Source organism: Bombus vosnesenskii, unplaced genomic scaffold, assembly GCF_011952255.1.
Source record: "Bombus vosnesenskii isolate JDL3184/JDL3185 unplaced genomic scaffold, Bvos_JDL3184-5_v1.1 scf7180000013266, whole genome shotgun sequence".
Lineage (NCBI taxonomy): Eukaryota > Metazoa > Arthropoda > Insecta > Hymenoptera > Apidae > Bombus > Bombus vosnesenskii.
Genome location: NW_022882926.1, coordinates 31,638 through 54,601, shown reverse-complemented (window position 1 = coordinate 54,601; position 22,964 = coordinate 31,638). Strand labels below are relative to the sequence as shown.

The following is a 22,964-nucleotide window of genomic DNA, read 5'->3' as shown; positions in this document are numbered from 1 at the left end:
TTCATAGCATGTCACTCATGCGCAAGACGAGAACTTTCTTGTCCGCCATGTTGATTTTTCACAACTAGTCGTGATGTAGCGATCTGTTTATATTATCATATTACATATTGCAATATGATGTAAGTTTGTTTCGGATCAGTGAATGAATTAAAAAAGTAAGAAATGGAGTTGTGGGATTTCATTCGCAATATATTTGGTAGGCGAAGATCAGAAAAATTTAATAATGGGTAAATATTTAAATAAACATTATTTATATCTATATTACGGACTATCTGTATTTCGATAGTCTATTTTCATTCATTTTCTACGATGTAATCAATTATAATCCTCTTTCTCATTTTTGTGAATTGTCCGATTTCAACGATTTTTAAATATATTGTAAAACACAACATTTTGAATAACTCTTTCCTATACATTTAAAGAATGGGTTAACTTAGTTTCCAAGATATTCGCGAAAAACTATAAGTACCACTACAGTAAATTCTGCCAAAGTTGTGCGTCTGTGGCAGCATATGCGTCAGTATTGGATGCCTCCAGCCGCTTATCTTCGATAATATAAACGAGGGTCTTTTCTACAGTTCCACCCTTATTTTAATTAAACTTGCATTACTAAATATTTCAGATTTGACGATTATCAAAATAATTATGGAGGAGATAATTTTCAAAACTCAATGTCTCAAATTGATATTCATGATGATAGCAGGTAATTTTTACTTTATATCTTATGTCAAAGTATAAAACTGCATATTATTTATTATAAATTTACTGTAGGAAGTAAAGTAATGCTTTAAAGATTAGCTAAGAATAAAACAAAATGTTAAACAAATAGTAACTTGCACCATGACTAAATTTAAGGAATGCTGCAAAATGCGTAGTAAAAAAGTAGTGAAGAATTTTAGATTTTCAAGATTTAAATTTACATAATTGTTAGAATTGAACGCTTCTATGTATAAACTATCTTATTGAATACTATTTAAAACATTTTCTTCATTTTTTAATCATGTAACTAACAAATTAAAAATATGTGATTGGTGATAAGGACATAGCTCATATATGTAAATTATCAGATGCATGCTAATATCAGTATACTTTTGCTTAGTTACAACGTTGATGAAATGTTGTTATTGTACAGAACTTAACCTAAAACTGTAACTTTAGTTTATTTATAACAAAAATTTATTTTAACATTTACGTTAATAGATGTCAATTTGCTTTCCATGATATCTACATTGTAGACAGCACCCATATTAAGTTTTAAGAGTTTGGGAGAGAATATACACAAATGACTTGGATAGTTCAATTGGGAAAGCACTTGTTTGGCAAATAAAAAATTCATGTATGAATCCCAGTTCAGCAACCTAATTTCAGCAACCTACTAATTAAAAAATGGAACATGTCTCAGCACTTGATATTATGGCTATAATCAGCATTTACATATTTATTGATATTAGCATCTACTGCCCACAATGTATTATTTATTTACTTTGTACTCTTTTAAATGATTAATTTTACCATAAAATCTCATATAATATAATATATAATAGATTTTTCGAGAGAGTCGATCACTTTAACATCTTTAGTGATCCATTAGAAATAACAAGATATTTTGAGTCTCAGATGGAGAATATAATGATGAATTTTATTTATGGATTTAATAATGAAGGTATGGTCATATAATTATTGTATTTAACTTACGCGTAATTAAACTTAGATTTACATTTACATACATACAAATATTTTTTTAATTTGTTCAGGTAATGATGCAAATACAAACGTATTTTCATTTATACCCTCACAGAGAAAATCTTTACGTGATAACATGTTAAAACCAAATAATGATCAGATGGAATTAAAATTAGATACAGATTTAGATGGAAAGTTAGTATCTAAATTTAATGAATTGCAGTTAATTTAATCACTTTATAAAATAATTAGATATAATTGATAGGTATAATTTATAATTGTTTGAAAAAATGTTATATTTTTAACAGAGTTACTATAGATAATTTTTCCAATGTTTGGGGTGAGTCTGACAAGCCACAACTTGAAGTAGCACGACCTTCCATAATTGGAAGATCTATCAGGAAAGAATATGTTCGTAAACCTGATGGAACAATAGAACAAAAACAAGTTATTAAAGATCATGAAGGAAACGAGGAAACTATTATATCACACCAAATTGGTGACAAAATTCATACTATTGTTACAAAAATAGACAAAAATGGAGTAGAAACCAAAATAGAAGATATTTCTGATATAAGTAACTGTAAGTAATTTATATAAAATGTTGATACTGAATATATAATTGTTTACATTATTTACATTTATATACAGGGTGGTTGGTAACTGGTGGTACAAGCGGAAAGGGGGTGATTCTACGCGAAAAAAGAAGTCGAAAATATAGAATAAAAATTTTTCGTTTGAGGCTTTGTTTTCGAGAAAATCGACTTTGAATTTTCGCTCGGTACGCATGCACTTTATCGCGTCTCGTTATAACGGATCTCACTGTAGATCAGGAGAGCGTGGTGGCTATTGTTCTAGCACTACCAATCCAGCCTTGGTAATGTTGGTTTAAAAAATCTATCACATGACGACTAAAATGTGGCGGTGCACCGTCTTGTGAAAAATTAAATTTCCTCTAGTTCTCAGCGGTACATCTTCTAATAATTCCAGTAGTTTGTTTTGTAAGACGTGATAAAGTGCACACGTACCGAGCGAAAATTCAAAGTCGATTTTCTCGAAAACAAAGCCTCAAACGAAAAACTTTTATTCTATATTTTCGACTTCTTTTTTCGCGTAGAATCACTCCCTTTCCGCTTGTACCACCAGTTACCAATCACCCTGTATAATCATCATCAATTATTATAGTAAGTCTAAATATTTCTGTCGTTTTTAATATGATGAAAAAATGTGTGTAATGTTTATAGAAAGAGATGGTAAAAGTAATATTAAATTGTTTAAATTATATTTTATGATGGTATATATAGTCTCTTTCGAAAATTGTATAATAGATCTATATTGTTTTAATTGTGTCATTATTTTCGAATATATCTCGAATATTTCTTGTAGCTATTCATGCTTTTTTTAATGAAGGAATGTTTTTTTTTACATGCTGCCATCCATGTGCGTTTTATTTTAGATATTGTTAGAAACAACAGAAATATTTAGGATCATTATATTAATTAAAATCATTCTACATATAATTATATAGTATTTAACATAGACAGTGTTGATTGATTTTTGTGTTTGAATATTTATTATTATATGAATGCAATATGAATTTCAGGTGATTTATTGGAAAAAAGGAAGTTACTGAATGAAACAAATAGTTTTCCTAATATTCATTTCAATTTCTTTTCCTGGGAAAAATTGTTTAAACCCAATCCGAAATTATGATCAAATAGTATTTAAATAATAGTTATCTATAGTAAGAATGTATAAATGATTAATGGAATGATAAGTAATACATTGTTGTCAAGCAATTTAAATTTGAGATGTATGTAATATGTAATAAATTTACTTCAATATAATATATAAAGTAGTTTTATAAATATGTGTATTTGTGTAGAAGAGTAGATCATTTCTATAAAAATAAAAAACCTTCATATTCGTGAAACGTGAAATGAATAGCGAACGGTATTGTATACCTACTATACACCTACTACTATATACCTATGGTAAGCTTTGACTTATTAATTAGGTACAATTAGACACCCGTCGGATAAGTCGGAGAATCTTGTTCATCCTGTACTTACCGATGATGCGTAGGTTAAGATAGCGTTGACGGCGTCCCTTAACAACACCTTCAATTCTCTGTCCTGGAAGACTATATTACCATAGACGGGTTGGGCGTATTTCAACTTCGCGCCCATGGATGCCGAGCCTAGTAGGGCATCAAGCCGAGTATGGATACATAAATAAAAATTATTTGACATATATCTTAGATGGGTTATCGGGGTCTATCTTCGGGAATAGAATATCTCGGCCGGAATGGCGCATTGCATCGGAGAGAAGTGTCCTATGGAATACATTAAAGATCGGTGCTCGGGCCAATTCTGTAGGACTTGCCATGCGATGTCATCTTGCAGGTTTTTCCACTCACAGGTACAAGGATCACTGGCGGGGAACCATTCAATAGTCGGGACTCGACATGGTTCTCCATTAAAAAATCAAGGCTCTGGATGGATGAAACGTACGTCAAGATAGGGAATTGCAATTCGCGGATTCTATAGGGTCAACAGTTGATGAAAGAATATTAGCCCGATCTTACTTACTGACTCTTAACGAACGCGATGCGAAATTACATGATGACACTTTTCGTGACGTCTTGCAGATGTTCTGTATCAGGATTATGATTTTTCGATTCTTTATATACCATAAAAATATCAAAATTTCATGGTAGGGATGGATCATGAATTTATCATATGCATATATGAATATGATTTATTATTCACTTACGTCTTGGAGCTTCAAACTTATATGCAAATGTGCAGTTGTGGCTAACATGGTTACTTCCAAATTTTTGTTGTATACATTATACATATTATATATTTGATATATTAAAGTATAGTTGATGTAGGGATTGAAGTTGTTGTTTCTTATGTGTTTTATTGGGATGACTTCTGATGTGGAGCAAAAATTTCTGTTCTTCATTTTTTTGTTAGTTTTGGGTTCCAGTCTTATTTAGTAAATAAGGAAGAAAGAAAAGTGATGAGACTTACCTAATGTAATTAAAATTGCTCAAGATTTAGTTCCGTACATATATATTACAAATCTTGTAATTTTGATAATCTTGTGATGAGGTACACTATAATATCATGGTCTATTAAACATGATATGCTCACATGTGGTATGAATGATTTCTATCTGTGGAGTGCACTAGACTAAAAGCGCACGTTTTCGCTCTGTGGTGGATGCGTATATAACAACAATTTAAATAAAAAAAAGTACAATATTTTATTATAAAATACGAAATATACACAGGATAGATTTTACATATTTAATTTCATATATTTAGAAAAAATAGATATCAATACGTTTTACGGAATCTAAAGTATTTCTATACTTTTACATCCTCATTTAAATTTGGCAAAAGAGATTTTTCAATTATAATACTTCAAAACAGATTTCATAGTCATTTTCAAATTCTGCAAAGGACAGATTTTAAATGATAATATTGGGAAACAAATTATATCTTCTGTTTCTTCTCCTTTTAAAATACTTTTATTATTGTAAAAATTTTTACACAACCCAAAAATGATAAACAATAAATAAAATGTAGTTACATTAAAATAATAGAAAGTAAAGTATAAGTTCATTCAATTAAAAGTTTACACTTTAATAGTTTGAGAAGGTAACAGTAAATAGTTTCATACATTGTATACATTAAGTTATGAAGCTTAGAATACACATTATATAGAAGTTATAATACAAGTATTTATATGTATTTTAAGTGATTTATCAATGAATGAGTAAACTTATTTTTTTTAATATTATTATAAATTTGTCATGCATTTATTTTATATTATATTACTGTTCGAATACACATTCCATGAATTTAATTTGTGTGCACACATATACAATTTTATATTGCACGTATATTAAATGTGTTAATTCTTACATTAATTACAATATCTATTTGTACATATACGGATGCATACATGCGCACACAAATTACTGTTGAAAACATTAACAAATTTCATGCTTATAGTCCTAAGATTATAATATAAAGAATACTAGAATTAAAAAAAATTCAAACAGGTATATTGTAAATGTTATAAAAGAAATAGTTATAATATTAAACATTAATTTAATAACAATAATACACAAGCAAAGCTCTGGACATAAAAGTGAAATTGGACATTATGGACTGTTTTGAATCAAAAAACAAATAATTAAAAAATGTATCCCACCACTTTTATACAGACATTCAACAATTTGTAAAATATTTCTGTAAGCATAAATTTATAATTTATAATTGTATCATATCTTGAAATAAATTTATGTAAAATTCACTTTATATGTTAATTTATATAATAAATATTTTACAAATGTTAATTAATATTTCGCTATGAAGGCATTCAATTTTTGGATTCGGATTTATATTTCTTTAAGTTCATCTTTCCTGCTATATTTTTATGTGAACATATATAATAAATATCTTTTATTAATTTGATATCTTCAAACTAATGCTTTATTATCTGGGAACATAAAACATTATAAGCAAATAGAGATAGTCAAATATTTTAGTTTATTATCATTAATTTTGTTATATCACATTCTTACAGTGGTATCTGTTACAGAAACAACTGAAATTTATACATTATGAATATTAATAAATGCTAATAATTTAAAAATATTATTTGTAAGAATTAAATTCTCACGATAAAATATAGTATTTTTTCGTTTATAATATTTCAAGCAGTAAAAAGAGTTACTTGAAATGTAAGCTGTAATTATCAGACATTATTTTTTTATAGACTCATATGTTAAACATTTTATAAATTATCTAGTTTATGCAAATAGCCATTTTTGGATCTAGTATTTTTCATTTCCTAATGTATGTACAAAATTTTTTCAATACAGTTTTTATAACTACTTAGGACAAAACATGAAATTATTATCATTGAGTTGTCACATAAAATACAATATATTAATGGCTTAATATGTACAGCATTTGTTACTGTAATTTTCAAGCCCTTCCATAGGGACTGTTACTAAAATATCGTAGAAAGCATCAATATCTAACACTTAAAAGACAGGATATATTTTATCGTTATAACTCTTATTAAGACAGAAAAACACAAGAAAATAAAATAAAATTAATCTTTAAAAAATTAATTATTATAAGATAATTATTTTGGCATCTTTGCTTTCATTTTATTCTATGCATTGTTTATAAACTTTATTTTCTAAATATATACAAATTTGTTAATATTTTCTGTGCATTTCATTAATATTTTCTACGACTTTTACATGTTTAGGTTCCATTACAACATACATAAAATAAATGAAATACATTTTGAAATAAAACATTTTCAATTAAAAAGAATATAAGGATTTTTTTATAAAGATGTAATACAAACGTCTTCAATTCATTAATTTAAAGAAATTTCTTTACTTAACAATTGTATCTTGTTGTGTTGGGAACAAGATAAATAAAATCATTAAAACCTTGTACCACTATACTAAACTTGTCTTCATCGCTTCATAGGCAGTGGCATATTACGTTTCATAAGGTATATTTCTAATTATTCTTGACCAAAACCTTCTGTTTCTTCAATTGCATAGTTTAACTTTTCTACTAGTTGATCATAACTCTTATATGGTGGTAAATCCAATCTATTGAAGCATGTATGTGATCTAGGTAGCCATGTATCCTTTCCTACTTTTTCTATGCAAAATCTTTGAGGACCATTGCTCCCTAAAGAGAATAAAAAAAGAACAAAAACAAAAAAGATAACAAAAAATAGTTTCAAATATAAATCATCTGATTTCTATAAATTATTTCATATTTATTTAGTTATTGATGTTTACTATTTACCCATTAGTTCTGCAAATCCTCCAACAGGTACTCGACAGGTACCAGTTACAAATTGCAAAAGTCGAGCTCGTTTTTCACTATCTGTTCTTGTTACAAACTGAATAAAATATATAAATATAATAAATGATATATATATTAAATAATATCTTACAAATAATTTTGTATGCATAATAACGAACCTGCCAAAACCATAAGATTTGTTTGCTATTTCGTGTATAATGTCTATAAATTGTATTGCGTTGCCAGTCTTCTACATCTATTTCTTGCATACCACAGAGCATAAGTTCTAATTCACGTTCATCAAAATATTTCAACCATTCCAATGGTACAACCGAATTGAAACCTTCCAAAAATGCTTTAGTTTGGTCCTCTATACCTCTGGTCATTCTCCATTCTGTCATTAACCTTATATAGTAATAATCAATGAATAATTATTTTTTAAGATGTAAAATGTTAATATTAATTATAACAGTACCTAATATATTCTTCTTTATTATCTTCAATAACTCTAATTTTGTCACCACCCTCTTTTAATTCATGATGTATTACTTGACCAAGAATTTCAAAATCTACGCTATAATACAATTCGAGACCACACTCGTCGATATTATTTTCTTTTATCCACACAAGAGATTTATAGAATTCTGGATCAATAGATTCTATATCTTTCATAACCAATTTCTTATTTAACATACGTTTATAAAACGGCATAGTGAAACCACTGTAGATAAACCGTCCATGATAAAGAGCCTACAATTAATGTATTTATATTTATTATATATAACATATTTATATATACAGGGTGGTTGGTAACTGGTGGTACAAGCGGAAAGGGGGTGATTCTACGCGAAAAAAGAAGTCGAAAATATAGAATGAAAATTTTTCGTTTGAGGCTTTGTTTTCGAGAAAATCGACTTTGAATTTTCGCTCGGTTCGCGTGCACTTTATCGCGTCTTGTTATAACGGATCTCACTGTAGATCGTTTTCTCGATTGACGTTATGTAGATAAACACTTTCAATGTGACCGCAGTGTTTTCCTACCTGTTAACTTACTATCCGACTTTTATCGCTATCCACTATCAGTACCTATTAGTCTACCATCATGTCTACATACAGCAATCGGGAATATACGGACATGATACTTTCGTTAGGTGCGTGTGGTGATAACGCACCACAGCTGATCATTACAGATACCGGTATCCCAATCGTCGACATCCTGACAGACGTGTTATTCAAAGAGCAGAACGAACCCTTGGCGAATATGGTTCTTTTGAAAAACTTAGACGACATGGTGGTCGTCGACGACGCGTTAGTGTAAATGTTGAAGAGCAAATACTAAAGGACGTTTTGGAACATCCTGACATAAGTGCAAGAAACCTTTCTTTGCGGTATAATCTTAGTTGCTTCACGATTCTTCGAATTCTACATGAAAACAACTTACATGCTTATCATATCACCAGGGTACAAGGACTCATACCTCATGATAAGATTTCGCGAAAGGCATTTTGTCATTGGTTGCTTTAACAGCATGCCAACGATGCAGAATTTTTGTTAAAAATTTTATGGACAGATGAAGCGAAATTTACAAGGGACAGCATGTTCAATGTCCATAACATGCATAATTGGCAAAATGAGAATCCTCACTCTATTCTTGAAACACATTTTCAAGTAAGATGGAACGTAAACATTTGGGCTGGCATAATCGGACATCTAATTATTGGGCCATATTTTTTCGAAGGACATGTAACGTCAGCAGCATATTTCGATTTCTTACAAAACAAACTACCGGAATTATTAGATGTACCGCTGAGAACTAGAGGAAATTTAATTTTTCACAAGACGGTGCACCGCCACATTTTAGTCGTCATGTGACAGATTTTTTAAACCAACATTACCAAGGCTGGATTGGTAGTGCTGGAACAGTAGCTTGGCCACCACGCTCTCTTGATCTACAGTGAGATCCGTTATAACGAGACGTGATAAAGTGCACGCGTACCGAGTGAAAATTCAAAGTCGATTTTCTCGAAAACAAAGCCTCAAACGAAAAACTTTTATTCTATATTTTCGACTTCTTTTTTCGCGTAGAATCACCCCCTTTCCGCTTGTACCACCAGTTACCAACCACCCTGTATATACACTATATTATATTTAGCGTATATTAATTTCATTGATTTTATCAAATATAATATTATTAACAGTAGAAATTATCATACCATTGCTATAAATCTTCCAATGAATTTAAAATACTGTAAATGATCAGGATTGACATAAGATGCTGGATTGATTTGTAAGCTATAATTACTCTTGTTGGCATATTCAAATAAACAATACATTGGATTTAATACTTCATGACTCAACAGGAAAAACCATTCCCTGAAATCAGAATTTGTTTAATTTATTTTTATTCTTACAAAATAAAATTTTTTCCATGGAATTGCTGATTCAATTCTTACCTTGATACGCCTCCATAATCTAACCCTTCTTCCCCTTTAAATATGATATATAATCTGCGCCTCAATGCAAAAGCTTCTGCATTCATTATTTGATGATAAGAATCTTCAAATAATGTCTGTCGATTGACACTAATTTTTATATGATTCGGTAATGCATTAGTTTGACACAAGAAGCGAAATTGTGATAATTTCCATCGGAATGATCTTTCATATGCTCTTGGTACACGATAAATACCTTTAGGACTAAATAAAAATATAGTAGTGAAGAACATAATAAGGCAAAAAGTTAAACTAGTAAAGATTGATAAAAAAAGATTACACAAACCCTTTAGGTGCTCCAGGTCTTGGATCCTGAAATGTAGTTGTTCTTGTATTATGATCTACAAAATATCGAACTCCATCTTCAGTTAATCGCATTTCCCAGCCATCTGGTAATGGTGGTTCATCAATTCCAGTTTCTTGTCCTTGCGTTCTTGGATCCTCCCATTGTGTAGTACGATTTTTATGATTTACATAATAAACTCTTCCTTCTGGTTGTTTACGTCTCTCCCAGCCAGCAGGTAATGGTCCCAAAGCATCATCATCATCGATTATGGATGATGTTGATGGTCCTGCTATAGCTGCTTGATTTCCATGTGCCTATATATACATATTAAATTTATTTCTATATTAGATTGTTAAATATCTATATTTTTAAAACTCAATGTAAAATATAAATAAAAATAAAATTATATATATGTTATAATTATTTATTACTTACTTGAGGATAAAGAAACCGTTGGTTACCTTGTTGTACCACATGCTGTCTTTCACCTTGCCAGTGTTGAAAATGTTGTAATCTTTCTGTATTTGGTATTTGCCATGTTGTAGTTCTTCTATTATGATCTACATAATAAATTCTGCCTCTTGGATCTCTACGAACTTCCCATCCATGTGGCAGAGGTTGTGGTCTTTCCCAAGAAGTGCTTCGTGTCATATGATCAACATAATACCTAATTAAAAATGTACCATAAAAAAGAGAATATTATATATTTTCTAAAAATGTAAAAATTGAATAATTTTTTAAAATAGTACAACCTTCTCCCATACATGTCATATCTCATTTCCCAACCAGGAGCTAATGGCTCTTCAGAATGATTTGTAGGACCAACTTCAGCAAGTACTATTGAAGATTCAGGTTGAGTTGACTGACCAGGTATCATAGTAGTTTGTCCTGTTAATGGAGCGACCCGATGTACTACTCGGGAATTTGAACGAGTAGTTGTAGGATTTGTATATTGTTCAGTACGAGAAATTCTACGTGCATCATCCAAGGATAATATCGAAGATGGGTCTGAACGTGCGATTCCACGTCCATCTGTCATAAGAAACACTGTAGGTTGTTCTAAATGAGAACCATCTGATAAAGTAAATACTACAGATTGCTCTGTTTGAGAATATCCCTGACTATCAGTTAATCCAGAATTTCTAAGTTGATCTACTCTAGAAACTGTACATCCATCTACTAAAGAAGTAGTATCTTGATCCGTTCTCATAGTTCCATAACTATCTGAAAGAGGACCAGTTACAGATTGTTCTGTTCGAGAGTTACGTTCATTAGAAATAGGCTGGTCTGTTCTACTATGTGAACATATATCTGTATTAACTACAGTTAATTGATCTGATCTAGGTATTCCAACTGTTCCAGGTAATACTGTTGATTGTTCAAGTTGAGAAATATTACGACTTTCCGAGACAGAAACCTTTGGAAATAGTTCTGTACATGTACCAAATCTTCCATCTACTATACCAGATGTCGATACATGCTCTATTCGAGACATTTGACGTCCATCTGGTAAAGATCCTGTAAAACGTCCTGGTAATGTTACAATGGATTTGTCTGCAGGCGATATTGCGTGCCCATTTGATAATGAATGCGATGCAGCGGGCTCAATTTGTTCATTATTCTTATTGGCATTGGCCTGTTTACTTCCACTACTATAAGTAGAGTTCTGATAAACATTTGGTAATGTTCCATGAAATGTAGATGATGCAACATGTTTAGGTTCATGTAATCTCATGCGAGCACGAATCCCTCCATTAAGAATGCTACTATTACTAACAGCATCATTATTTGAAACACCTAAAATATGACTATGTTTGTACTTAAATTAAGAACAATTTCATTATTTATATATATGTGTATACATAAGATATATAATTAGAATATATAAAACTTGTTTTTATTATACATACAGGTGCACAAAAGTTTTATGTAATTTATATTATAAAATTATTCTGTATGGTTTTTTATTTCAGAAATCTATTACTTATTAAATACATAAAAACAAAACTCAGCATGTATGTTTAGTTTATATTTAAAATTATTCAATCATTTATATTTTACTATACATTATAAAGATATTTCAAGTTCAATTTTAAATAACTTAAAAAAGAAGACAACTCCTTTTATTCTTCCAAATTGAATAATGAAAAAATTTGTGTATTTTCTGATACTTTATTTAAATGCGAATAACACTTACTTTAAACATATTTTATTATAACAAATAAATAAAATATAATGATAATTTCTATACAGATGATTGCAATATCTTAAAAATAATTTATACTTTAATTTACACATATCACATTTGCATTTTGCTGTAAATATTATTTATTCATTACTAGATGTTTACTTATTTCTCAGTCTGTTAGTTCTTCCAAACCTACACTACTAATTATAAAGCAATAAGAACACCAACACTAGAAGTATCTTATATGTATATGTATGTAGCAAATATGTGTAGAATATGTAGAAAATATATTTTTTACGAAATCGTAATATAATTATCTATGATTCTCTATAAAAAATTGATTACTTAGTGATTCTGAAATATACTGCAAATTCAAAGCCAATCATAGTATATCATACTACACTTGTTAATTTGATCATCATTGAAAAATTATCGTGAAGTTCTGTAAAGATGTGATCACATAATTAAATATTTTAGATGTATGTGTAACAGTGGAAATTAAATAACCCTATTCCTTATAAAATTAAAAGTAAGAATGCCCCTATTTAAAACATTTAAAGTAACTAACTTTTCCAAGAAGAGAGAAACATTTTTAATATCTTGTTTCATTAATTTATTGATTTTTAAAAATTAATATAGATGCTTTAAAAATTTTATTAAATTCTATAATAGACAGCTATATTTGAAATGTCATATAATGTCATATAATGACATACACTACACATATTAGATCGCCCAAAAAGTTTCTTTCGTTTTATAAGGAAATAATGGATGCACAACATTTTCCGTTTTATAGTATTTTATCGAATTACGTATGATCCATTTTGTTCTATCAAAATAAAGATCACAACGTTCGACAGATTAGGTTTCATGTTTGTATAAAGGTGCATTGTTGTAAAAGACGTGTCTGTAAAAGAAAAACACTTTTCAGACAACCTAATAATACTTATTTAGATAATACTCATTATCCTGGTATTCTTTCCTTAAAATTTTGTAAAAATTTCTGTCTCATTTATCATTAGTTAAAAATTATTTATTCATTTATTATTTAAAGATTATTATATGCTTGATCTTAATTTCTTACCATCATAAGGCATACAGCCAGATTGCGTCTGACACGATAGTGATTCATTAATAGTTAGTGATGACGTATTTGGCATGTTAATTCTTAATCCATCAAATACTGTAATCAATTCTCCAACCTTACATAACTGAGAATCATGTTTATTTTCAGTCATTAAATCAAACGTTACTTCCATATTTTCTAATTTCCCATTATAATGAGATAATACTTGAGAAAGACTTATTTTTTTTTCTCCAATTAAAGTATCTTTTCGGAATGTACTGTGATCTAACAATCGAAAATGTAATTGCGAATATGGAGTTACAAGTATTGTAAATTCCTCGTTCCATTTTGGTTGATATGTGGATTTTGAAACTTCTGTCTTCCGAGGACTTTTATCATCAACAGAAAATTCAATGTAAGGATTAGGCTTTAAAAATGTAGAACTTCTTAATATAGCACCTTCAACTAAAATAATAAAATTTTATTATATGTACCTAAAACAGTATTAATATTTAAGAGTAATATTATATAATTTGTTTTTTATGTATTTTTCTAACAATTTTTATATGTTTAATATTTATCTGGTAAGTAATTAAAATTAAACTACATTATACTGTAAAATTATGACTGTTAAATTATGTAAATGTAAAACCATGTACATGTATATACACATATTCATATATATACTACTATGTATAGGTATTTGGACACTTCCTATATCTTTTAAATGCATGAATTGTCAAAACTGAAATTTTTATATTTTGAGTCTACTCTCTGTTCTTATAACATCCACCAAATTTTGTCTTGATTGGACATAGATGGTGCTTGGAACTTTATCCCAAATAAAGTTCTTTAATTTAATTTTTACCTTTGATCCTAGTACAGTATCTTAAATGTAATTAGTAGAATATGATAAGATTAGAGTAGGATAGGTAGGATGAAAAATACTTCGAGAGAAACACTTAAGATAGGCAACTAAGTGTATCTGTTCAACATTGAGATTTTACAATAATAATGAGAACAAGTGTTTCCAATCACATTTTAATAGTTTATGTATACTTTATGAAGATTCATGTATTTATTACAGATAAATGTGGAACTTGATTGATACATGTATATTCCTTGTTTCAGTTTTAGTTTAGCAGAACATTTGAATTCAGTTATGACAAGAAATAAAGAATTAACAATAGAGAAATATTCTCCTATCATAATGTTAAACATATAATAAAAATATCTATGTTCAGATTGGACTGCACCAAGTATTCAAATACTTATGCACGATAGTGCATGAACTATACAATACACAAAAAAATATGTTAAATATACATAACAATAAATAAGGATATAGAAACTTACTAGTAATGCTTAATTGGTGAAAACCAGACGATGCCACTTCTTCTTCACAATGAGACATTGTATACAATTTAGTATATTTTAATAAGATAATTTTTGAGAATTCATAATTTCTTAACTATTTATATGTAAGTTTTACCTGCAATATTTTATAACCTTAATAATACAATTAAGTATCAACACCCTTATCATAAGTGCGTAAATAAAAATTACAAAAATAATTTAAGGTAAAATTAAAGGACATTGTGAAAACAACTAGTACTATGTTAAAACAAAAGAGATACTTAAACCAGTATCATAAGTTGGTAAATTATGCTACATCAATATATAAATTACCAAAATGAAAACGTATTTCAGATATTTTATAATGGCGATAAACACTAAATAACATGTTGTGAAGAAATGCACTTACATATATAATTAGTAGTAAATACACACATTACCCATTAAATACAGTACAATACGATTTAAAAACTTTATCGTTTTCACATACTAAAAACACTACTGCTATTGGTATCCTTTCTAATGATCGGATATTAAAATACTCAAATAATTGTAACATACAGATGTATTTATCATGACTGTTGCAAGTGTATCCAGCTCCAATGCATTGCCTGTATCTAGGATATTAACGTTTATATGATAGAAAAGGTTCTTCCACACTCACAATTTTTATCACAGAACTTCGTTATCAGTAGGTCACCATCTTTTCACACATCAAAGGTAGGAACCTTTTATAATATGCAAATCACTAGGTATAAAAGTATAGCATGTGGATGCGCGCGCATATATTATGTATTTATCTCACAGAAAATGTAAACTGTATTAAGTCTCTATATTTCAAATTCCCTAGAATTTAATAGCATAAAATATGAATTTACTAAAAAAATAGTATATAATTCGTGAATGTTGGACATGTCAAAGTATTTATTTGTTATTAAAATAAGTTGTTGAAAATATTTGATAATATATATGTACATAAAAGAAGTAGAAGAAAACATAAAAATCATAATTAGGAAATTGTTAAAATATGTATGCCTTATTACGTCATTAAAATTATTATCAAAATGAAGTAAAATGATTGTTACTTTATATTAAAAAGGAGCATAATGATATTCAATATTTTAATTTTAGTTTTAATAATATTAAAAGATATCAGTTTGTAATATTGTAAGAAATCATTAAAAAATATTATAAAATGAAATCTAAAATGAACTCTAAAGATTGGGCTTTTACGCTTCATAATAAAAGCGAATCTAACAACAATATTAGGAACTTCTTCTGATATAAATATAATCTAGCCAGTTCTATAATCTATAAATGTTTATTAGTGTAATATATGTATGTTGTGACAGTAAGTGATAATACTAATATAAAACAATTACAGTATAATGCAACAGAATGTATATAATAGCATGTAATAGTGTATGTGAAATAGACTCTAAAGTCAAAGCTTTTAAATACTTATTTTATATCTTTTATTTTAGCTTTTTACAATATAATAGCTTTATACAAAGTTTTATAAATTAATAACATTATTACATTGATGTGTTCTTGGCTGGAAAGGAAATTATGATAGGACTTCAAAATCAAATAATTGTGTTTCTGTTTTTGTTATTTCCAAAGAATGAAGAATTATGAAATCCTAGCACTTATATTATTACTAAAAATTAAAAACGATAATGCGCTACCTCTAGAGTGGTGTGCGAAATTTATCATGTTTTACAAATATTGATATGAAAATTTTGTTCATATTTGCAAAAATTCTAATTATTTCTCGTGAATTATTCTTATTGCTCAGTTATTTATGGACATAGGAATATAAGAATCGAGCTTAAATGTCTAGTTCAGGCAAGGAGTGTGAAGTTACTTCCAGGGAACTGGGAACATGGTCAGGTGATACTTTGGGGCTACATTGGTTATTGGTGACTTAGTGACTGACTCAATGATGTATGTCAGAAGGAGAAAACTAGTTACATTAATTTACTCTTACTCGATGAGACTAAGAGATTGCGTTTGCGCTACCACGACTAATTATCAATGCGGCCCCAAAATACTACGTTCCCCGCTCCCCAGAAATAGCTTCACCACCCCTCAGTTATTACTCGTTCCCTATATTCTTATGTCCATGGCTCATTTTCACTTATGCTATGTATTCACTTAACCTCTTTCATTTAGATAATTTCATTTTTTAAATATTTTTATTTATTTATTTTTGAAGCTATACTTCAATTCTTACTTATTTTGCAGTACATTTACATTCCCTTTAAACAGTGTAAATATTTTACATACAGGCAAACACCTTTAATACCTTCCAAAGGTTTATACATATGTTATTTCTATTATTCCCAATATTTATATTTCATTTTCATTGCCCTACAATTATATTAATATCATTATTTTTATTATAACTTATTTTAAAAGTTAAGTATATCTCTATCAATTCTTTTAAGGAAGATATTAATGATAATCTACTTACTTCAGTGCAATAAAATAGGACTTTCGATGCATACAAAAGCAGTGTTGCCATCACAGTCGTGTATACAGGTTCGGCTATGATCATATGTATAAATAGGTCCAACACTCATACTAAAATCAGAGAGGTAACTTCTTTTCTGTTATTCCCCAACAAGTCTCCAGACTTGTTTATATGTATGACTGTAGTCTGTGTATATATTCTTTGATAGTATTTGAGTGATATTTGAATTATTGATATTAAAAATTACAAATTTATCTCGACAATATTGTATTCATATCTACCGTCATGATATTTCTCAGTAATATATTAATATAAAACATTAATGGAATTATCATGTTCATAATATAATTATTAAACATACATTTGTATAGTAGATACATTGTAATATGGATAAAAGTTTACTCATATAATAATTATTAAATTGTTGTTAATTTAAACTAAGGAGTTAAAATTGTTTCAATAATTTTGAAAAGGGAGAGAAGAGCAGAAGAAAGAGGTAGAGTAGGAAACAAATACTATGTATTTCTTATTCTTAGAAAAGACTAGTTCTACTTAACCTATATTAGCAATATTCTAAAGTACATAATTGACTAAAAACAGTGAAATGAAATTTAATTAAACAAAACTCTCAGTTACTCTCTATAATGATGTAAATTATCATTTTTTTTTTTTAGATAAATTATAATGAAGTTCACACAATTATTATATAAACAACACATAGGTAAAGCAATAAGATATTTATGGCAACATGAACGAGAAAGACGCGTGCAAGTAACTAAAGCAGAAAAAATTTTGAAATCTATGAATTTTACAGTACATGATGCTACAGAATTAATATCAGCAAAAAGGTAAAATGTTTCATATATCACTGAGGTATATTATAATATACATCTTATTTAATTTGTTATTTTAATATTTATCTTTCATTGTTTTTATATTTATTTCTTTATACTTTATGTTGTTTGTTTCATAAAATTTCTAGAAAACATTGTTTTACTTAATTAATAATAAAAGGTTAATAACATATTTATATCCTTAATCTAAATAACTTCATAACTTAAATCATTGAATGTTACTTAATTTTAAAAATTATTTTGTCAAGTGACACAAAATAATATAAATATAATTTACCTAACTTGCAAATTATTCTATAGAAAGATTATTTTGAGAAAGATATTGCTTGATGTATTTACTTTTTGTAATTTTGGACATTGTAGTAATTTTTACAGTTAAATGTATCTTTTGTATCGAAATTTGGAAGAATATTAAATTATAACTCTTATTATTATTATATTAATCTTATTAATATAATAATATTAAATCTTATTGAAATGAATATTAAATCTTATTAATAATTATAATATTTTACTTTATAAGAATTTATTTTTAAGGACATTGATATCTATAAAAACACCAATAATACTATAATATAACTGTATAGAAGGTTACAAACTCCTTTTAAGATAAGTACTTAGCAACAAATGCTATTAAATATTCGTTTGTATTCAACGAAATTAATGAATCCTTAATACAGTATTTCGTGTTCATATATATATATGTTATTAATTTTTCTTTAGTTAATTGACATAATATATATTTATAAATTGAGAAACACTTTGTTAATTTGTAGCTATAAAGTTTTATTATAAATACATTTCCTTCTTTTTCATATTAGAATTGAACATTCAACTGTTTTTAATAAGTCAGAACCTAATTCCAATAGTAAAAGTTGTTTGATAATTGAAGATTGGAATGTTTTACAAGAAGGTGTACCACAAGCATGTGTATTAACGAAAACCCTAAAACTTGATGATGCATTACCAAAGAATATACAAGAGCTAATTACTGACGTTCCAGATAATATAGATAATTTATTAAAAAGGTATATTAATAAAAATATGGTTATATTTCATATAATTTCATTAGTCGTTGTATTTGAAATGTACAACTAATGATTTTCTTTTCTCAATTTAAAAATCATTTTAATTACTCAGATTTGTTTATACATCTGTAATATATGATGCACAGCAAGTAAAATTACCACGATTGAAAGATCCTAATCGACCTGCTTGGGTGTTTCCAAGAGTATATGGTATATCTAGTACAAGAAAAATGTGAGTATGAATCATCTGTATGATTACATTTACTTCATATTTTTTAATTTAAAATTTTAATTCTATAACAAAGAATATGTTGTAGGCATAATTTAACAAAGAAGTTTTTACAACTTTGTGAATCATTATGTGGATTAAATGATGTACAATACAAATCAATAGTTCATGATGGACTTGTATCTATGTGTATAGGTATATTATTAAAAGAAAAATATTATAAAATATACATTAAACTTCATGTATTATATGTGTTGCACATTCATATATAATATTTCTATTTTTAATGATCATGCAAGACAATAATATTATAAAGTATTTGATTTTTTCAGTTACGATTATTATAAACCAATTAGGAATATTTATGATTCATAACTTTAAAATCATTAGTTTTATAATTTGTACAAGTTAATTATGTTATTTTATTAGCACATTTTCATGTATATGTCTATTTACAAGCTCGTAATTTGTCATTTCGTATATTTTAGGGAAAGAAAACGATTTTATTAAATTTTCCTTAAAAATGGATATAATGATGACATCTTCGATACCTCTAGCATCTATAGCTGATGTAAATATGGATAACAAATATGCATTTCCTAATCTTCACCCACTACATTGTACTGTTGGTTTATCTAAATTAGATATTGATAACACTGAGGATTTATATCGTAAGTTGATTATAGTTATAGAAAAGTACATTATAGTTTATAAATCATAATTAGAAAATTTAAACATGTACATTTTAACATTATAGCAATTGATACGGAATCGCCATTAATGAATGTTCACACTATTTTTATAAATCACAATCTAGAAGAAGTTAAAAATATAACTGAATTGCCAGTCACTGAAGATCAAATTCACGCACGTTCAATGATGAAATCATTTACTGTAGCAGCAACTTGTGCCCGACAAAAGTTTGGATTAAATGTGAAGAAGTTACCTGAACCTATTGTTGTGCAATGTGTTCAGTCAGATGGACAAAATTTTCATTTCTCTGTATACCAACTTAATACCTTAGATATTGATGGCAAAGAAGGAATCAAAAATTTTTGGTGGTCAGAACCATCAATAAAATTATATGAAAAAGCTCTATATGAAAATGGGCAACCTTGTCTTACAGGCTACAATCGTGATGTTTTTAATAGATTTCTTGCATTTTATAAAAATAAATAAAATAAGATAATTATTGACAATAAACTCGTACATCTTTTTTAAGAAAATATTCAAACTTTATGTACCTATAAAAATATTTATAGCTCTTATTCTATCAGCTTTAAAATGATTAAAATTAAATAATCTCGAAGTTTATTATAGTTAAACGTATAATTTATTTGTGTGGTTACTTATAATATATTATATCTTAGTGTATATATTTCTGCTTTATTAATTATATGTGTAATATGAACATTTATTATATAATAGTTAACAGATTTTTAAAAAGGGTAGTAGCTTGGATGTTTGTATTAATTTCTTTCTGCTTTGTTTGACAGCGATGACTAGTTTGTGGTTTTATCAAATGTTTTGAAGAAACATATGGTTTAATATGAAAATATGGATGTTGTAATGCCTGAAATAAGAAATATTTTAATTTTTGTTAGTAATTGCTTGCTGTATTTATTTTATTACACACTTCATCAGCTGTCAGACGTTGTGATGAATTGTAAATAAGAATATTACTAATTAGATCAAGAGCTTCTTGTTCAGTATCTTCAAGAATTTCATCCCATGATATTCCCTTATGATATGGAAATGTAATTTTGTTATAATCAGGTAATATACTTAAATCTGGCCATGTTTCTGACGTAGGAGAACCTAAATATTTTAAAACTATTGCTAATTGCTCAATATCTGTCTCTCCCTGTAAGTTTGACGTTTACTATATAATTCATATTAAAATTACCATCAATAGTAGAGTAAAAATAGAAATGTCTTACAGGAAATAATGGTGATCTGTTATATAATTCACCAAAAATGCATCCAATAGACCACATATCAATCGCTGATGTATAATATCGTGCACCATATAATAATTCAGGTGCTCTATACCATCTAGTGGCAATTTGGTGAGAATATGGTTTTGTTACATTCTTCCACAATAATCTTCCTAAACCAAAATCAGCAATTTTCAAAATACCTTTTTCATTTATTAGTAAATTAGCAGGTTTTAAATCCTAAAAATAGTATTTTAGTACTCTCACTATAATTCAATAGAATTTTAAAGGTAAAAAGTAAATAAACCAAAAATTAAAAATATATAACATTCTATGTATAAATTTAATATGTATGTAATTAAAGTTCTTCAGGTATATTTATTATTATTATTATTGTTGTTGTTGTTGCTATTATTATTATTATTATTATTATTATGCTTAAGTTTATATTAAAAAATATAAATATTTCTTACTCTATGTATTATATTTTTTCCATGTATATATGCAATGCCCTCTAAAATCATTTTTGTATAAATTTTTACTTGAACTCGAGTTAATAATATATCATTGTCTCTTATTATTTCCCATAGCCCTGTTGGCATATATTCAAATACCATTATAAAATCTAAACCAGTAGGGAAAGCATCTAATAACTCTATGACCTGTATTAAACAATCTTTTTTATTAAATTTATTTCTATATTATTAATAAAGTTCTTTTTTATAAAATTGTTTATATGAATTATATATGTATATATTATATATAAAATAATTGAGATAAACATACATTGGGATGTTTTAATTGTTTTAAAATTTTTATTTCTCGAATAATGGATATGGATATACCGTTATCAATATTCCTTAAGAATAACTTTTTTAATGCAACATCCTTTTCTGTTTCCACATCATGTGCTTTTAAAACAATACCTTGTGCTCCTTTTCCAATTTTCCCTGTGACTATATATCTATCCATATTCAAGATATTTATGAGTTAATATCAATTATAATATTAAAATAATTCCGCATTTTAGAGATAAATAAGACTATTTTTATTTTTTAACAAATATACTATATTTGTTAAAATATATGACATAATTTTATAAGTTTATAGTATATATATTTTCTTTCATTGAAATTTTTATCTTTCTCTCTCTTCCTCTCATTCAAATTTATGGACATAATTTAATAAACGAAAAACTGAATAAATATATTGTAAAGCTTATACGTAATAATACCAGGTCTCGGTTTCGTTACATAGTAACGTTAATGATGTCAACTAATGGTTTCCATAGTTACAATTGAAAATGCTTGACTAACCTTACCTTTGGTTAGTGTGATTAAAGCCTGTTTTCCACTTGCGAGTAGTCCCGCAAGACGACAAAACCCATTGTCGAATATGACATAATTTTCATCAGACGTCAGAACAGTCCTGTGAGACTATAAAGCATAGATATGGAATATATACGTGCTATACTCACATGCAGAACAATTGCGTTACTGAATGTGATTT

At 27.6% G+C, this 22,964-nt stretch overlaps 4 protein-coding genes and 1 long non-coding RNA gene across 12 annotated transcripts; 2 read left to right on the top strand and 3 right to left on the bottom strand.

Annotated features, from left to right (window-relative positions):
• Positions 1 to 22: 22 nt before the first annotated feature.
• LOC117230318 lies at positions 23 to 3,570 on the top strand. 3 transcript variants are annotated; one of them, XM_033487621.1, is made up of 6 exons: positions 23 to 227; positions 623 to 703; positions 1,545 to 1,663; positions 1,755 to 1,878; positions 1,992 to 2,266; positions 3,364 to 3,405. In XM_033487621.1, coding segments are annotated over exons 1-6 (666 nt in total). In that variant the 5' UTR covers positions 23 to 162; the 3' UTR covers positions 3,366 to 3,405. The 3 variants fall into 3 exon arrangements, with proteins under 3 accessions (XP_033343512.1, XP_033343510.1, XP_033343511.1); XM_033487619.1 differs by having other exon boundaries at positions 24 to 227; positions 3,287 to 3,570; XM_033487620.1 differs by lacking the exon at positions 623 to 703 and having other exon boundaries at positions 24 to 227; positions 3,287 to 3,570.
• A 3,471-nt stretch (positions 3,571 to 7,041) lies between these two features.
• On the bottom strand, positions 7,042 to 15,666 carry LOC117230311 (E3 ubiquitin-protein ligase Su(dx)). 2 transcript variants are annotated; one of them, XM_033487607.1, is made up of 12 exons: positions 15,341 to 15,666; positions 14,932 to 15,067; positions 13,594 to 14,040; positions 11,074 to 12,118; positions 10,757 to 10,988; positions 10,322 to 10,635; positions 9,997 to 10,239; positions 9,757 to 9,916; positions 8,019 to 8,293; positions 7,723 to 7,948; positions 7,544 to 7,640; positions 7,042 to 7,423 (listed from the first exon to the last, which is right to left on the bottom strand). In XM_033487607.1, the coding sequence occupies exons 2-12, from the start codon at positions 14,987 to 14,989 to the stop codon at positions 7,251 to 7,253; spliced, it is 3,270 nt and encodes a 1,089-aa protein (XP_033343498.1). In that variant the 5' UTR covers positions 14,990 to 15,067; positions 15,341 to 15,666; the 3' UTR covers positions 7,042 to 7,250. The 2 variants fall into 2 exon arrangements, with proteins under 2 accessions (XP_033343498.1, XP_033343499.1); XM_033487608.1 differs by having other exon boundaries at positions 15,493 to 15,666.
• Positions 15,667 to 16,525: 859 nt separating this feature from the next.
• Positions 16,526 to 17,507, bottom strand: LOC117230321. Its single transcript, XR_004492750.1, has 2 exons — positions 17,408 to 17,507; positions 16,526 to 17,304 (listed from the first exon to the last, which is right to left on the bottom strand). It is a non-coding gene; the product is annotated as an uncharacterized LOC117230321 (long non-coding RNA).
• On the top strand, positions 17,494 to 20,744 carry LOC117230316 (39S ribosomal protein L37, mitochondrial). 5 transcript variants are annotated; one of them, XM_033487614.1, is made up of 7 exons: positions 17,494 to 17,531; positions 18,082 to 18,255; positions 19,083 to 19,289; positions 19,402 to 19,521; positions 19,607 to 19,713; positions 20,007 to 20,189; positions 20,276 to 20,744. In XM_033487614.1, the coding sequence occupies exons 2-7, from the start codon at positions 18,092 to 18,094 to the stop codon at positions 20,695 to 20,697; spliced, it is 1,203 nt and encodes a 400-aa protein (XP_033343505.1). In that variant the 5' UTR covers positions 17,494 to 17,531; positions 18,082 to 18,091; the 3' UTR covers positions 20,698 to 20,744. The 5 variants fall into 5 exon arrangements, with proteins under 5 accessions (XP_033343505.1, XP_033343506.1, XP_033343504.1 ...); XM_033487615.1 differs by lacking the exon at positions 17,494 to 17,531 and adding an exon at positions 17,573 to 17,705; XM_033487613.1 differs by lacking the exon at positions 17,494 to 17,531 and adding an exon at positions 17,737 to 17,903.
• Positions 20,745 to 20,920: 176 nt separating this feature from the next.
• Positions 20,921 to 22,947, bottom strand: LOC117230317 (cyclin-dependent kinase 20-like). The gene is made up of 5 exons (XM_033487618.1): positions 22,242 to 22,947; positions 21,929 to 22,117; positions 21,459 to 21,695; positions 21,155 to 21,382; positions 20,921 to 21,091 (listed from the first exon to the last, which is right to left on the bottom strand). Exons 1-5 carry the CDS (start codon positions 22,425 to 22,427, stop codon positions 20,936 to 20,938), a joined length of 996 nt encoding a protein of 331 aa, XP_033343509.1. The 5' UTR covers positions 22,428 to 22,947; the 3' UTR covers positions 20,921 to 20,935.
• Between the last annotated feature and the right edge of the window lie 17 nt (positions 22,948 to 22,964).